The sequence below is a fragment of the Pelodiscus sinensis genome, chromosome 1 (assembly GCF_049634645.1).
Source record: "Pelodiscus sinensis isolate JC-2024 chromosome 1, ASM4963464v1, whole genome shotgun sequence".
NCBI lineage: Eukaryota > Metazoa > Chordata > Testudines > Trionychidae > Pelodiscus > Pelodiscus sinensis.
The window spans coordinates 90,676,705-90,694,141 of NC_134711.1; the positions used below are offsets into that span (position 1 = coordinate 90,676,705).

Here is a 17,437-nt window from a genome sequence, read left to right on the forward strand (position 1 = left end):
GGGTGCGTTCCCCAGTGCGGATACTGCAGTGACATACCTTAGGGGCTGGAGGAGACGCTGCACAGTAAAGAGAAACATCCCTGGGGAGGGGATACAACACAACAGTCTTGTCTCTAGCAGGATGGTCCTGCAACCCTTTTCCGATGCATAGCCCAACATGATGCTAAGGCGTATGTGTGGAAGGAGAGGGTTAACCTGGGAATCTTGGCCAATGCCCTGTCTCCATAAAGCATATTTTAATACTGGGACTGTGTGGCAGCCATTCCACAGTGGATAGAGGAAGAGACGCAGTGAGAGAGAGTGTAGAAGACTAAACATTTACTCATGGGGCTCTCACCTGAGAGGACGTAGGGTGCGCAGCAATCGGAGGACCCGGAGCACCCCCAAAATTTTAGCTCCTCCAGCAGAGGCCATTGAGACCACAATATCAATGAGGGACACAAAGACCAAGAAGCCATCTAGGATGTTCCAGCTGCTGCGGAGGTAGGCCTGCTCCCCAAAATATAAGCCTAGAGAGACCACCTACAGGAAAGGAGAGGGGGAGAGCATGGGGAGTTAAAGTCTCCACCTTCCAGAGGGGAAGCTACTTAACTCAATAGCAGCAGCTGATGAAGCAATGGGGACTCATCTTTCACCCTTCCATGACACTCATCTCCTTCCCAGAAAAGAAAGACCCATAGTCTGTGAAGTAAGAATGGAGATACTGGTGGCACAGAAATCGAATGTTCAGGAAAATACAATAAAGACCCACCAAAGCCTTGATGAAGTACTCTCGCCTCTCAGCTAATATCTCCTCCACTCCCCAGAGCACAGCCGCCCTGGAGGGGAGAGGGTGATGTACAGTGGATAAGACAAGGCACATGCAGTCATTAGACAAGGGCTCTAGTCCATGCTCTTCTGGTGACTGTGTAAATCACTTAATCCATATTTTTCAAACTCAAGTATGTAAAATAAAGCACCTACATCCCTACCGAGACACTTACAGAAGTGGTTTGCTTTTCAGAGCTGCCAAACACCAGCAGATGTTACCAAAGTCAACAGAATCTGTGAACACTCGTTGCCTCTGAAAACCAGGCCCCGTGTTTAGATGTCTAAATATGGATTTATGGTGTTTAATATCATGCATCCCACTCTGAAAGTGCATAATATTATGCATGATAATTTCATGCATCCAAATCTGACCTTAGTTGCTTGGTACCTCAGTTTCACCATCTGCAAATTGGGGGTAAATGACATTAACCCCCTGTTGTAAAGTGCTTTGAAACGGATGGACAAAAAATAATCACAAGTAAGAGCTTATTATTGTTTCCCTCCCCTCCTGTTCGGGGAGCAGGGAGCAGCTCTTTGTTATTATGAAAGTCTGGGTGTATCTAGACTCCAGCCTACCCCTTCCAGACACCAGTAATCTTGATTTAAAACCCAGAATATATTCTAATTCCAGGCCAGGCCATGGGAGATTCAGACCCAAAGGTTGGGCATGCCCCTACCATGACGAGTGGGTGAACCTCCCAGGAAGACTGAAAGAGGATGGGTGGATTGAGGAAAGATGATGAATAGAAGGGAGATGTGTTGGGCCCATGGCACATGGGGAAAGGCTGAGCAGCTGTCTCCCAGGGACTTACCTTTAGTGTCATCTCAGCTACGAAGATTGCCGTGAAAATGTAGTTGGAGACGGTAAGAAAGATCCTCTCCTAGAAAGAACAGACAAAAGCCCCTAAAAACTCCATGAGACATCGCCACCCCTCTGTGAGCTTATTAAATCCTTTGTTATGAACTTGACCAATGTTACTGTCTTGTGAAGGTGGGAGGGAAAGCACAGGCTGCAACCAGGGGCATGTGCTGAACAACCATCATCGCACCTGACTCAACTAATGCACCATAGTCCTGTTCCCTGCCACTCCGTCTTGCAGCTCCCACACAGCTCTGCTAATGCACTGCGATTGTGATCTGCAGCTTCTGATCATCACACAGCTCTGGAAATACAACGCAATGCTGACCAGCAGCCCAGCCCTGTCACTCCACTCTGGGACCTCTCTTCAGCCTAGACTCTGCCTAACTGTGGTATCATTTGGCAATGTGGGCTCAGCAGAGGCCCTTAAAAAGCCGTTTCACCTGTGACCTCTGTTAAGAATGACTTGAGGAAAAAGGAAAGTATATTCACCCACTGAAGCACACCAGTCTCTCCCCGACCAGAGCACCCAGATCCACATTCAAAGCCAATGCAGAAGTAACACACTCGAATTCTGGCCTGGCATTCCCACTAGGACACTGCTACACACGCAAGGCTCTCTTTTAGTTTCACCATCTGTCATTATTTTACTCACACTGGCAAGCCCGCCCCCAACCATGAGGGCCTGGAGAGACCCATGTGCCTTCTATGATCTAGGAAGCTACTCCTGAGAAAGAAGAATTGGACCATTTTAAGGCCTTGAAAGGGAGGCAAGCTGGCATATTATTCCATATTGAGAAATCACAGAGGGGAGGGGGAGTTTGGGGGTTACTCTCTGGGGCTGAGGCTTATCCAGAGCCTATGCAATGCCCAGAGAATTAACAAACTTTGTCCACCACACCCCTCCAGGGGTGGCAGTGTTCAGCCAAAAAAGGTTGAGGGTGCAAGCTTGCTCACTGTGCTCCCATGCTCGATCTGCGGTCTCTCCAGGGCAATGGTGATGCAGTTCAGGAAGATGAAGGCCAGAACAACGTAGTCAAAGAGCTTGTGAGCTATGATGGTTTGGCAGAGGATGCGGAACCTGCAAGAGAGTTCCAAAAGGACATATGTGCCTGGGGTGAAATGAAATCTGCTAAGGAAGGAGAGAGGGGAGGGAGGAGGAGAGTTCTGCTGGAAAAGTAACATTCTCTGTGCTGGGGTTACCCGAGCATTCTCGGCATCAAACCCTCTTGTGCTGCAGGCTGGAGGGATCCCTGCCATGACAACGGATGTCTAGTTCTATTGCCACAGGAATTAGCCCTCCAGCTTCTCTAAAAGCCGTCGTGACCAGTACAATCAGCAGGAGGGCAGCAGGTGCAGCCAAGAATCAACTTCCAAGAGTTATGATGAAACTCTCTTGTCTCCGTGAGCTGTTATCCTGAGGTATGGCATGCGGATGGCTAGGGAGACGCACTCTTTCCTCCTGGGGGAGGGAGGAGTTGTTCTAATATTTATTTTGTTAAGGGCAGAGAATACTAACTTTGCCCAACCAATGCAACGGGGGTCACTCTTGTGCCACCAGAAACATTGCTAATGGCATAGATTAGTTAATTCAGTCTTCATCTTTTTTGGTCAGAGTTAGTATTCTCTGTATTGCCTCAAGTTAAACTGAAGGAAAATGGGGCATTCCCCCAGAAGGAAAACAGCAGCAGCCTTTCAGGATTCCCCTTCTCTACCTGTACGTCAGGGACCTAACACGAGTTGGCTGGAGAGGCTGTGACTGGAAGCAAGAAAATTGCTCCCTTCCTCAAAGTGTAAAGCTGCACGTGCAGCATCCAACCCACGTCTGTGGCTGCTGAAACAGGATTATACCAACCCACCCCTCCACTGACAAAACTGGGACAAACCTGTTTTGTGGAGAGAAGAGGTAGATGGACCAATCTTCCCGTATCTCACACCAGTCTGGCTTGTAGACCTCTATCATCTTCTGGATGCGGAAACACAGGCTCTGCAAGACACAAGGGCACGGGTTGTCACTGACCACCTCCTCGTTTCACTGAGAAGTGCAGGCTGCCTTTTTTCTTGGAACCTAACATACCAGTAACTTGGATACACTGCCTCTCCTGATCCTCCTCTCTCTGCCCTCCCCACGTGAGGAAAGCAACTGAGCTGATGTCATAGTTACAGGGGAAATTAACTGGGGCTGCTATTCCATGAGCCTGTTTTCCTCCCAGAAGGAAGAGCATCAGTTCACTTCTGATTCCTTAAAACAGAATCTGTTGCTACCCTCCACTCTGCTGTAGAACGCTGGCACTGAGGCTGCCCCGCGCTCACTGGATCTTTGAACCCCAGGGACAGTGGAGACAGAGTACTGGGGTCCACAGCCTAGCCAATGTGCCTAAGGCAGAATGGGCACCTTCCAGCATCTTTTCTCCTAAGTGAAGTCCTAGTGTTGCCATGTGATACAGCAGAAGGAAGCTTCTGCTAAAATCTCCATTACCCTTGACCGCCACTGGAGTGTCACATTAACTTTTTCAGTTCTGGGCACTGGAGCCTTGGAGGCTGGTTAGGAAGCAGCACTCTGGTCTTCTGCTTGAGGCACCAAAAGCCCTCAGGCTAGCCCATAGGGATTCTACGATCTGCTCTTGCCCTGAGCAGTGACGTCTCCTGGGTTGGCACAACTCACCTCCCCGCTCTGAGTGTTGTCCCCCTTTTGTAAGCCCTTGAGGAAGCCCCCTGTACTCACATAGTCTATCTCCTCCTCGTCCTCACCACGTTCCTTGCGGTTGTCCATCTTTGGGAAGATCTCCTTCGCGATATTGGGCATTTTGCCATTGCAGTCCTGGTGCTCACTGGTGCCCAGAGCCACACCCGCCTTCCGTGCTGGCCTGTGACTGGACGGGACTGATGATGTCAGCTCCATCAGGTCACAGGAATCTTTGGTATCCAAGGAGAGTGTCCTCCGGTGATGAGGGGCCCTTCCCATCCCCTCACGTTCCCCATCTGCCACCCTGTGCCTTTCCCCGGACAGGAGAGATTCATGCTCAGCAGATGGAGGCTTGTATTTTAGGCTGTGTCCCCGAGCCAGGCTGTTCCAGCTGGAGCGGCGACTCCCCCAAGCTCCGCTGCGGCCCCAGGCACCATAGTGAGAACTGCGAGAGCTAGACTGTAAGAAAGAGGGACAGGGATTCAGTGTCTTGGGTCATGGGGAAGATGGAGTCTCAGCCATTTAGATCAAAGACTCACTCCAATCACCTAATACAAGAGTACGGCCCTGGTCTCCCATCCCTCCAGGAAAGGCATTTTGTGAACTCAAAAGTGACCTTTGTAAATCTGGCATCAGATTGTTATTAATTAATAATTCTTAATTGGTCATTGTCATATTTATTTTATAGCCCCAGCTGTGTGCCAGGCACTTTACAGATAAGGTTAGAAAGCAAAGGACCAGGTTCTCCTTTGCCTCACAGTTTGAACTGTCATTTGCACCAGTGGGAAATGGGGCTAAAGCCCTACAAAATCAGGGTGGTAGCATTTTGTGCTCACTTTGCACTGGTGCACAGGGAACAGGGCACTGGATAAACCCAGCCCATAGACTTTGCCTCAAAGAGCTTACAATCTAAATGAGAGGGAAAAGAAAGAGACATGGGTTTGAAGGTCTCAGCCTAATCCTCCACACCACCAAAGCTCAGCACTAATTGTTACCAGCAGCCACCTTTGCTCAGGAGAAACAACACTGGGATAGCACGATTGACGCGCACCACTAACGCTGTGTGTGTTGGTTCAATGAACTGTCGAAGGACCGAATTAACAGGGGTGCTAGAGGACACGATTGTGAATATGATGGAAAGAGACAGGATTGGCAGGCATCAGACAGGAAAGGGTGCTGAAGGTCAAGGCTTTGATTTTCACCTGAATTAAGAGCTCCAGAAACTTCTTCAGATAGAGGACCTGTTAGATGAGATATTACCCATGCTTTTCTAATGGCAGAAGTGTTCCATATGTTCTTTTTATATTACAGGCAGTCCCCAGGTTACGTACAAGATAGGGACTATAGGTTTGTTCTTAAGTTGAATTTGTACGTAACTCGGAACTGGCTCCAGATTCAGCCGCTGCTGCTGAAACTGACCAGGGGCTGACTACAGGAAGCCCGAGGCAGAGTTGCTCTGCCCCCAGCTTCCTGGAATCAGCCACTGATCAGTTTCAACAGTGGCTGAATCTGGAGCCTGGGACAGAACAGCTGGGGCGCTGCTGAGTAGGTCCCCCCAGGACCAACCCGGCAGCACCCCAGCTGCTCTACCCCAGGCGTCCACAACAAAAGCCTGGTCTGCTGGGGGGGGGGGGGCGCACTAGCTGCACCCCTCCCCCCCCCAGCACAGCAGGGAGACCCGAGCAAAGCCGCACAGGCGGCGGACCACGCTGCCTGTGCGGCTTTGCTCCTTTGCCCCGGGGCAAAGCCGCACAGGCGGCGGGGTCCCCCACCTCTGCGGCTTTGCTCCTGTCTCCCTGCACAGCACAGCACAGCACAGCACAGCAGGGAGACAGGAGCAAAGCCGCAGAGGTGGGGGACCCCGCCGCCTGTGCAGCTTTGCTCGGGTCTCCCCCCCAGCACACCAGGGAGACCCGGAGCAGCTTTTCTCGCCCCGGAGGACGCGGTGGTGGGACTGCTGCGCTCTGGGCGGTCCCGCCGCCCGCGAGCTCCGGGGCGAGAAAAGCCCCGTTTGTAAGTCGGGGACTGCCTGTACTGAGGAGGCAGGGCTCCATAATTCCATGCTCTGTGCTGCAGAACTACAGTGGAGGGCTCAGAGGGAAGCCGCTTTCATTCTGGAGGGAAGACTCCAAGGGAGATAACAAGGTAGTAGAATCCTACCTCCAGTCATAGCAGAAAATGGATCAAGAAACTGGAACCACCTCTGGCTAAATGGGCACAAGCAACAAGCTTCTGTTGCATTTCAGAGGGGAAGCCACATTAGCCTGTCTCAGCAAAAACAACAAGGAGTTCAGTGGCACCTTAAAAACTAACATTTATTTGGGCATAAGCAGGCCTGCCAATGGAAGGGGGGAAGAGAGGACAAAGGGGGCAGCTATCTCAGGCCCCGATGATTCAAAGGGGCCCTGGTTGCAGTAGCAGCTGGAGCCTGGGACCCTTAAATCACCGCCAGAGCCCCACACAGCTCACTCCAGAGCCCCAGGCAGTGCCCTCCGAATGGCACTGGCAGGAGGCGGCACAGTCTGGGAGGCTGCCCTTGCCTCGTCCTTTCTGCCCAAAGCCCCACCCATCGGAGCGCGTGGAGCCACCCCGCCACCTTGCCCAGGGGCCGGGTGAATCTGTTGGCTCGCCTGGGCATACGCTTTCATGGGCTGTAGCCCACTTTGTCAGATGGGCTTCTCCACTCCACAAAAGTTTATGTGTAAGGGTCAAAAGTTTAAGTCCTGGCTTGACAAAGCCCTGGCTGGGATGATTTAATTGGGGCTGGTCCTGTTTTGGGCAGGGGGCTGGACTCGATGACCTCCTGAAGTCTCTTCCAGCCCTAGGATTCTAGGAGTCTATGATACTAAGGGTCCTAATAAATTGGTTAGTCTTTAAGCTTCTATTAATGAGTTTCCAGTAGGGGCAGAACCCCCGATGGAATTCCAAGATGGCGGCGCTGAGACAATGGGTCCCCTGGGCTTCAGAAGAAGGGTGCTACTCATGTTTCTACTCACTCACCAGTGACCTCTGGTCATAGGTCATTCTCCCCAGGGACATCACACTGCTCTTCCTGGAACCCAGCGCAATGAGGACCTGGTCTGGCTGCAGGGAGTTCCGGGCAGAACTTGTGATCCCACCAGCTGCAACTGGCTGATTGGATGAAGGAAGGGTGGGGTCCAGGTGCCCATTTGGGGTCATGGGAATTGCACAGAGCCTGGGATCTGAGCAGAAAGAAACAAGAAGAGAAAGAGAGAAAAAGGCATTCCTTCCCCTTCTGTGATTTCCTCCCGCACCATTCAGTGAATGTTTTAATGCCCTGTTTGTGCAGCACTGTTAGAACCCAGCACAGCTTCCTGCTGCCTTTGGATTGTATAGAAGGGGTGAGTCAGGAAAGCAACAGAACTGAGGCCATGGCCCCACTCCCAAATGCTTGGTGCACTGATTCCCCAGAGTCCTTTGCACTACTTCTGCCTCACTATGGGCACACCTCTCAGAGGTGAGGCAGGGTGCAGAAGAACAAATGTGATGAGGCAACTTGTTCTTCCTCTCTACCCACCCCTTCTCTTCTAGTCTCTTCTCCTTGGGCAGTCCTGGCAGCATCCTTCTCTTCTGGCTTTGGAGGGGGAAAGGTGTTTCCTTAACTCAGCAGTTGACACAGCAACTTTCACACAGCTGAATCCATCAGCTCAGCCTTCCTGGCACAGAGCTAGAGCAGAGAGTGTTCCTACAAGAGAGCTCTGCCTGAGGCCAACATGCTGATCAGATAGCTGTCCCTGCAGACTCAGGCTGGGAGGCTCTTGCCTGGGAGCCAGGGAGGCAGTGCCCTCACTTGCTAGAACTGGGGGAGGAGGGAGAGTGAGAGGCAGTCTGAAACAAACACAGACTGTGAGGGTGTGTCTGGACTACAGGTTTTTTTAAAAAAAACTGCCCCTGCGTCTAGACTGCTGCCACGTTCTTTCAAAAGTAAATTGAAAGAACGTGGCGGTTTTTTCGACCGCGGAAAACCTCGTTTTACGAGGAAGAATGCCTTTTCTCGAAAGTTCTCTTTTGAAAAAAGGCGCTATGTAATGCAAACTGTGATTTTTCGAACGAGAGCATCCAGACTGCCTAGGTGCTCTCTTTCGAAAAAGCAGTTTACTTTTTCGAAAGCACTGGTTGTAGTCTAGACGCTCTTTTTTGAAAGAGGCTTTTTTTTCAAAAGAGGCTTGCAGTCTAGACGTAGCCTTAGACGAGGAGCCACTGAATATTTTAGGCACATGCTTTGTTTTCCTCACCATTTTACTGTGCTGAGATACTGAAGGGTAGACTGAGACTCGGGGGGGGGGGGGGGGGGCCCAGTTCTACCAAAACTTTCTAGATGCCTTGGGAATCTAATCCTTTATCTCTCTCCAAATTCCCATGCACATACTCCTCCTCACAGTCTGCTCTCACTGACTCATTGCTGCATTGGGCCCTCCTCAGGCCACTGCTCACAGACCCTAAGGATCCAGCAAATCTGCTTTAATTTGCTCCTGCAGGGTGCCAAGGAGAGGCATTAGCATCTGAACAGATGGGGGAAAGAAGAAATCAAAATATTCTTAATGATGTGATATGTTGCTCTTTTTTATTAGATTCAAAAACATTAAGGCCAGAAGAGACCATTATGAGCACCTAGTCCGACCTCCTATACAACACAGGCCATAAAACTTCACGCAATAATTTCTGTTTCAATGACATACATTCTGTTTGAGTTATGGCAGATCTTTCAGAAAGACTCAGTCTTGAGTTAAAGATTTCAAGTGATAGAGAATCTAGCATGCCGTTTGGTAACTTGTTCCAATGGCTAATTACCCTCACTGTTCGATCTTTGCCCCTTATTTCTAGTCTGCATTTGTCTGTAGCTTGAGTGCCCAACCACTGGATCTCATTATGCCTTTTTCTGCTAGATAAAAGAGCCATCTACCATCAGAAATCTTTTCACTTGGAGGTGCTTGTAGACCATGATCAAGTCACCTCTTAACCTTCTCTTGGCTAAGCTACATCAGTTGGCTTCTTTCATTTCTCACTATGAGGCACATTTTCTAGACCTCAAATCATTGTTCTGGCTCTTCTCTGGATTCTTTCCAAATTTTTCCATGCCTTTTTAGAAATGTGGACAAAAGAACTGGATCCAGAATTCCAGCCATGGTCTCACCACTGGTGTACACAGATGTGGTAATACTTCCTTGCTCCTACTCGATGCAGTATCTCCGAGGATCACACTCGCTCTCTTAGCTACAGCCTTACAGAATTTTTGCAAGTGACACTGCAAGCTGACAATGACTTTAAAACAAACAAAAATGCATAAAACTGCAATGCCACAAAAGTGCTTTTAGGCCAAGCCAAAGCACTCTGGTCCCACCTTGGATAAAGGAGTGAGATTTCAGGGAGATTTGTACATTTACATTTTTCACCCAGCTGCTGGTGGGACCACAGCAAACAAGGTGGGAGCCACTGACCTGAGCCATCCTGGTTGTCCTGGAACTTGTCAAACTCCTCCATGTTTGATGAACTCTGATCTTCATCTGAATATGACCGGTTGGCATCACCCTGGAATGGAAAAATCAAAGCCTGTGACTCTGGGCCTGCAGGGAAAGGATTCTGTTCTCTCTGACTCTTCATTCCACAGAGGATAGAGGAATCCCTGTGTGGTCTGCAGCTGCTTAGTTCCTGAACTCCTGGCCGATGGAAGGTTACTGAGTCACCTTTGCAGGGTGCATAAGATGGGTTGGAAATTGTTAACCTCCTCCTCCATATCAGTAGTTTGATACCCCCGGGAAAGGATTAAAGTTTTTAAACCCCTCCCTCTTAAATGGAATGTCTTAACCTAGGCTCTCCTCCTCTTCCACTCAGGCCATCTTCCTCATCTGCACCTCACCTCCATGGAGGGGCAACTCACCTCAGCCTGGAAGCCCTCCACCAGGATAGCCACCAGCAGATTGAAGAGGACGTAGTTGCCAAAGGTCATGAGGGCCACAAAGTAAAGGGATGCCCAGGGTGAGGTGGAGGCCATTCCATTATACAGCACAACGTTCCAGTCCTCCTGGGTCAGGATCTGCGAGACACAAGAGAGGCTGCTTGAGTCCCCTGGAGCAAAGGGAGAGTGAAAGGGATGTAGAGGAAGGGGGCAGTGTTAGTGAGCAGTGAGAGGAAAATCATCAGCCCACCACATGTCTATTGCAGGGTGAGGCTCTCCCATCTTCTTGCCACCTCCTACACCAGGTGCCAGTGATTGCCATCAGTGAACATGGTCCAACTCTTATGCCATCTCCATGACATTAGCTCAAGAGACCTTAGATATACAGGAAGAGATGAACACACACAAGCATAGTGTGTGCGCTATGATGCCAACACTAAACACAGGAGTTGCCACAACAGAGCTGACCTTTCTAAATGCCAGATCCTTCCATTGTCTCCTTGCTCCTTGGAGATAGCAAAGATGTCAACGGCTTGGTTACAGAGTGTCTGGTGCTCCTCTCTCAACATCACATGCTCGTGGGCAGGCTTTTGTGTCATCCGGAATCCGTGCGACATGCAGCTATACTAACCTACAACTAACTCGTCCTGATCCAGTTCATTGTGAGATCCCCCTCCAGTCCCATCCCTTGTCTAGTCTGCCCATGGAAGCTGTGCGTTGACTCACCTGGAACACAGTGACGATGGCCCAGAGCAGGGAGTCGAAATTCTTCCGGTCAGGGACTGTGTCTCCAGTGTCTGTCCGGAGGCTGAATTTGCACCCAAAGATGTGCATTCCCAGAATGCTGTTGGGTGGGGAAGAGAAGATGGTGTCCAATTTAAATAGTTCTGACACCAAAATGAGCTTGTTAGCTTATTTCTTTCACAATCCAACCTGCTGCCACTTGTTACCAGGGTAAGAGCTATACAAATTCAGCTAGCCCATCAAGATCTACCAGTGAAGAAGGGCAAGACACTGATCAGCCTGTATCTCCTCCTGTACCTACTCCTTCCCCTTGCACTGCCAAAAGCAACAAGACCCACCCCCCTCCCAGCTTCTGGCTACTCTATCCAGCCCTGCACCCCTGTCCACTATCTCCCCCATTCTCTCTTGTTCCATTTGCCTGCCTCTACCCACTTCTAGCTTATCTGCATCGTGTGTTGTGAAATACTGCCAAGTGCACCACCCCACACTTTTGTAATATTTAGCGGAAGGGAGAGACGAGTCAAGCTAATCCCTGCAGTCAGCATCAGGACGCTGGAGGAATTCACCCTCTCTAACTGAAACCTGTATCAGTTCACTCCCTGGCTGGCAAAGTTTCTCTACCCCCAAGCCTCTACTTGTGAACACTTGAGGGCCAGATCCTGAGCAGCTGCATTTACACCAGCTGAGGATTTGGCTCTGAAAACTCATAAAGTTCCTCCTAAAGGAAAGACTTGGGCAGGATGAGTCACACAGAGACTGGTGCCAGGGTTTGTATTCGCCATGTGATGCCTCCTCAAATTGCTCTGAAGATGACACTGTCTCACCTGAATATGAAGATGAAGAGCATAAGGAGCATACAGAAGGTGGCCACATTGTCCATGGTCTTCATTAGCACCACCAGCTGGCGTCGCAGAGCAGGCATGAAACGCACAAGCTTCAGAACCCGCAGGAGGCGGAAAGTTCTCAGCACTGACAGCCCCCCGTCAGACTGGCCAATGATCTCCCAGATGCTGTGGCCCAGAGGCAAAGGAGGAGAGAGACAGTTGGACAAGGAGATATGCAGAGGGAAGGAGACAAAGAATGACAGTGGAAGATAAACAGGACAGAGACAGTGAGAGTGGGAGAGAGAACTCACGTCATGGGATTATTACCTCGGTCACCAATGCAGCATGTGTGTGTGTATACAAGAGAATCTGTGTGAACCAAGAGAGTGCAAAAGAAAGAGAACCTGTATGAATCAAGTGTGTGTGTAAGTGAGGTGTGTATGCAAAAAAATCTGTGTGCATAGAAGAGAATCTGACTCAGGTGTGTGTTTGTAGTGTGCATTTTGCATGGGTATGTCTATAAGACTGCATTTCTTTCTTGGGAAAATTGAAGTGCTGCTCAACTAAACAGAAGTGTGCAAATGCTGCATCATAAAGACCTAGGACGGAAAACTCCTTTATAATACTTTGCATTTTTCACCCAATGTTCTGGCTCTTCGCAATAAAATGTTTTATATGTACCGAATAATTAAGCTTCACAAATGCCTGAGGTAGACAATGATTTTTATCTCAATTTTATGGCTGGGGTGGGGGGGAGGTGGGGGGAGGGGGACTGAGGCACTGAAAGGTTATGTGACTTGCCCAAGGTCACCCAATGAGTCAGGGTTTAAGCTGGAAATAAAACCTAGATCTCCTGATTCTTTGCCTTGTGCATTAAGCATGCCTTATCTCATATTTTAGCTGTTTAAATAGCCAAAGCAGGTATGGCACAGCATCACAGTTCAGGCACTGAGCTGCCTCTCTGTTCTGGGGTTGTCACCTGCCTGGCCTCTCTATTCTAGGGTTGTCACCTGATGATGACGATGATGCTGTCAAAAATGTTGTAGGGATTGCGGAGGTAATCAAAGAGGCCAAAGGCAGCGAGTTTCAGGATCATCTCCAGGGCAAACATGCTGGTGAACACGACATTGCTGATCTCCAGGATGTTGGTCAGTTCTTCTGGCTGCGGGAGTGGCAAAAAGCAAGGATCAGAATTGGGCAAGACTGGAAAACATCACCTCAGAACCAAAGGTTGCCATTTCCATGCCACACACAATCGTGCATTGGTGGGAGTCGTGTGGGTGATGGGAAGGCTGGCAGAGTGGAGCACAGAGGGGACCAATGGTGCCATCTTTGGACCTTTCTATACCTAAAATGCTACAGTGACACAGCTGTGCCACTGTAGCCCCTCAGTGTAGACACAACGTTTGCTCACAGGAGGGGTTTTCCTAACAGCCTAAGAATTCCCAGAGAGGTAGCAGCTAGCTTGACTAAGTTTTCAATTCACTTAGTGCTGGGGGACTTAGGTCGGCTTAATTACACCACTCAACAGAGGTGACTGGTGAAGGTGCCAGAGGGGCCACTGGCCTTGTATTCCCTCTCCCCCAGCTTGGGGAAGAGCCAGGACAATCCCCTCCACCCCAGGTCCCACCCCTGCTCCACCCCCACCTTGCCTCTTCCCTACCCCCAAGTGATGCACCCCAGGAGACTAGTGGGGCTGAGGGCCAGCGTCAGCAATGGGGATCCACCTCGCCCCCTCCCTGCATACTCACTGGAAGCAGTGGGTCAAGCTGATCTACACAACCTCATCTTGCTCTGCTCCCCAGCCACGTTGCTCTGCTTCTGCAGGCGAGTGTGGGGCGCTCTTGTCCCTCCCCCGAGTAGCACAGACAGGGGAATGCAGTTAGCTGGGGCTGTTGCTCAACTTGCCCCACCACTGCCAGTGAGTGCAAGGGGGAGGGGGGCAGGCCCTGATTGCAGGTACCAGACCCTCCCTCCTCACTAATCCCCTCACCAGCTTCTTGCTGGCTCCTTGCTCCTCCCACCCATGGCGTTTCGCCCTCTTGTATCCCTATGCATCGCCTGTGCCACTCAAGCATGTGGATTTTTCCACACTCCTCAGCCACATAGTTATGCCAACCTAACTTTCCAGTGTAGGCCAGACTTCAGTGTTGTGTTTTTCCTTTTGTATTTACACAGTCCCTCCCCAGGCAGCTCCTAACCTTACCTCCCAACTTCCTCTCTGCCCCCTTTCCTTTTTCTTTCCCACAGCTCTCCTTTAGTTCCTTGTTTTTTCTCTTTTCTACCCCACTTTCCTCTCCCCCGCCTTTTCCTTACCAGCATTCATTTGCTGGGCCCGCTCTGGCAATCTTTTCTCATACCTTCCTCTTTGCAGTGGTCTAAGTAATTACCCAGGGGAATATCAGAGTGCATGAATAACGCATCAGCAATGAAGAGAGTAGCCTGTTAATGTCTCAGAACAAGGGACAGAGAAAACAGGAGGGAATAAGAAACAGAGGGAAACGGACAATGAGGAAGAAAAAGGAAACTGACAAGACAACAGGAGAAATTACTAAGAATCCAAACAGAGCAAATGGGTCAGTAAAAGGAAATAATGGGTCCAATCCAGGACCTTTGCATCTACTGAATTTGTGACACCTTTTGCCACAGGTAATTCAGCTGCTTCCAGCCAAAGGGTGGTGTGTGTGCAAGAGAAAAAGAGAGAGAGAGAGCTTTAATGACTCAATCAGCTGAACAAGCCTGAACAAATTCAATTACTCCTCCTTTTGTTTTCAGAATTAATGGATGTTTCTTTGCTGTGTTCAGTTCATGGAGGCTCCTCTGACAAGGCTGGGAAGGGGTCCAGCCCGTTTGCTCAGGAACTATGAAGTAGACGTTTATACGGCTGGGGGCTGAGCTGACACCACTGATGACAGATTCTTTCCATCTTTCTCAGTAACAGCGGGTGAGAGGTGGGGCAGGGGGAGAAGGACTCCCCAGTTGAGTATGGACACATATATGTGCGAGAGTATCCTGGCTGCCCCTCTGGCTGAGTTGGAACTCTGCTAGGTTAGCCAGCAAAGGGTAACGGCAATAAACATAACAATGTCTGACACATTCCTGTCAGTAGGGGGCAGTGTCCCTCCCTCTCTCTCACTTGACAAGCCACAAGTGTCACCAACATGAATGGAAAGTCAGACTTCTCGTGTATACAGTATATCAGTATAATCCACCCAGGACACGCTTATGTATCTGAAGTCTGATCCCTCCTCCCCACACTTCTGTCCTTTCCATTCCTAAAGGAGCAGCTCCCCTAGTCCAGACTTAGAGGGAACTGACAGGCCTAACCCATTCTGTTCATGGGGGAGCAGCAGCATTCACCCTGGGGTACACCTATTGGGTGTCCATCGCAGATCCACTTGGATCAGCTGGCCATGTGGCTAGCCTCTTTCTTTATGTGGGGCTGAACTGCCTATAAATGCCAGGTCATACTCTGACATCACACAAATTAGTGTCAGTGAGATTACTGGTACCCCCTGGTGGTGATAGGAGAGGACAGGCACTTGTGAAATTAGGGGACCCAAGCATGAATGGAGACGGAGACTCCACTCAGGCCTAAGCAAATATTCTCCTAGGAAGCCAGCATTGCCTCATCATAGTGCTCTGTGCGGAAGAGATTCATTGACTCACCTTTTTTCTTGATGATGGCAAGACAGAGTTACTGTCCTTTTACAGGGAACACACTTAAATAAAGAAAATAATGGGACTTCTCCATTTCCCACAGGCTGTACCAGCAGTACATCGGGGAGAGGGTGCTCACATGCACAGAATAATCCAGTTCTGGTTCTTCCTCTCCTGCCATGGGCTGCACCTTGAGTCCATTCCAGGAAGCACAAGAATCCAACTCTGATTGTTCTTATCCAATTAAATGAGTGGACAAGAGCCGGCTCCTGAATCATCGTACCCTCCATGAAGCAAAATACAGGACTATGTAGCACTTTAAAGACTAACAAGATGGTTTATTAGATGATGAGCTTTCGTGGGCCAGACCCACTTACTCAGATTTTACATCCCCAGATCTGAGGAAGTGGGTCTGGCCCACGAAAGCTCATCATCTAATAAACCATCTTGTTAGTCTTTAAAGTGCTACATAGTCCTGTATTTTGCTTCAGCTACACCAGACTAACACGGCTACATTTCTACTACTATCGTACCCTCCATGTCTTTATGCGTCTGAGCTTTTATTCCAGTTACTAAAGCAGGTCCCCCACCCTTAGCCATCCATGTGGCTGTACCACATCTGACACCTACTGACCAAAACTACTTCTTCACTCACTCCTTTCTCTCCTCAGCACCTCTACCTTTCCTCTTCTTCACTAGGACCTGGCTTTGATTTCATTCTGGCTGGAGAAAAGAGAAATGGCAGACCCTCCCCCTGCCACAGAATTTTATACACCTCCAGTTTCTCTAAAATCAAAATAAAAGGGGGTGAGGCTCAATTTCCATCCCTAATTACATTTGAATAACAAAACGGGCCCTGAAAAAGAGAGCGAGCGAAAGAGAGCACAGGGAGAAGAGAGATGAAGATAACCTCAAAGCCAGGCAGTAATGACACTAGCAGGGAATGAGAGGCCCATATGCTAAACAGAGACACCAATTTCAGCATGAATCAAATGATTATGTCTGTGCGGATGAAGAATGTAAAAAGACGACAGGGTATAATGGTGGATTAGCCTTCTCTCTGCTGTCCGCGCATTTGCTCCCTTGCTGTCTTGTAAGGAGCAACTGATGTTTTAAAAGTCATGCTTGCCTCTCTCTAATGGAAAAGGTCACCTGTTCTCCTCAGCCCTCCTCCAGTCCCTGACATTTGTTTCTCTAGTCAAGCCCCCACCTGTTAATCTTTTTCTAATGGGCCATCAATCACACGCCTCCCAGAGCATTCTTCCCAGAGAGAGGGACAGGAAGGGAAAGGGTAGAAAAAAGAAAAGGTGAGATAAAGAGAGAAAAGGAAAGAGGAAAAAAACAAAACAGTTCATACGTCCAAAAGGAAGAAGGGGAGATGGTGAAGGGGTAGGAAAGAAAAGGAAGAGGACAGAAAAGAAGGGAAAGAGTGATAAAATGATTAAAGAAGAAATGGGAAAAGGAAAAAAAAAGAGAAATAAAGGGAGGGAGAGCAGCCAGCTGGATCTTTGAGACCTGAGGCAACATACTCCTAGAGCAAAGACAGACCCTGCATTGCAGCTATTTTTGGAGAGACAGAGTGAAAAGAACCATTAACACTGAGCCCAAGATGTTGTTGCTGGGGGTAGAGTCCCCCTCTCCCCCAGAGGGCTCCATTCATAAAGAGTTTTCATCATATCTGGGACTAACAATGCCATCATGTGTTTTCAGCTGAAATGTGACTGACAGTGGACAGAGCAGATGTCTGGGGCAGAGTGTATATGTGTCCAGGGGAGCTTCTCTCTGTCAGAGGAAAGGTAATCTTGATGGAAGGGGAAGGCTGAAAGGAAAAGAATCACTCTCCTTCCAGCTGCTCCCACACAAATAACCGCAGCCAACCAGTTAACGCAGGGTCGTAGAAAACTGCTTGGGATCAAAATCATTTTTCTGCACTATTT

At 49.4% G+C, this 17,437-nt stretch overlaps 1 protein-coding gene across 6 annotated transcripts in view; it reads right to left on the reverse strand.

Moving 5' to 3' along the window:
• Positions 1 to 17,437, reverse strand: part of CACNA1I (calcium voltage-gated channel subunit alpha1 I) — a 118,659-nt gene that overhangs the window by 36,260 nt on the left and 64,962 nt on the right. For all 6 annotated transcript variants that reach the window (XM_025185133.2, XM_075936472.1, XM_075936515.1 and 3 more), the window contains 11 exons: positions 12,851 to 13,002; positions 11,841 to 12,026; positions 10,999 to 11,116; positions 10,255 to 10,410; positions 9,815 to 9,905; positions 7,356 to 7,558; positions 4,395 to 4,814; positions 3,556 to 3,656; positions 2,627 to 2,750; positions 1,623 to 1,691; positions 338 to 522 (listed from right to left, as the gene is read on the reverse strand). In XM_025185133.2, coding sequence (XP_025040918.2) covers positions 338 to 522; positions 1,623 to 1,691; positions 2,627 to 2,750; positions 3,556 to 3,656; positions 4,395 to 4,814; positions 7,356 to 7,558; positions 9,815 to 9,905; positions 10,255 to 10,410; positions 10,999 to 11,116; positions 11,841 to 12,026; positions 12,851 to 13,002 — 1,805 coding nt within the window. The remainder of the gene's footprint in view (positions 1 to 337; positions 523 to 1,622; positions 1,692 to 2,626; positions 2,751 to 3,555; positions 3,657 to 4,394; positions 4,815 to 7,355; positions 7,559 to 9,814; positions 9,906 to 10,254; positions 10,411 to 10,998; positions 11,117 to 11,840; positions 12,027 to 12,850; positions 13,003 to 17,437) is intronic.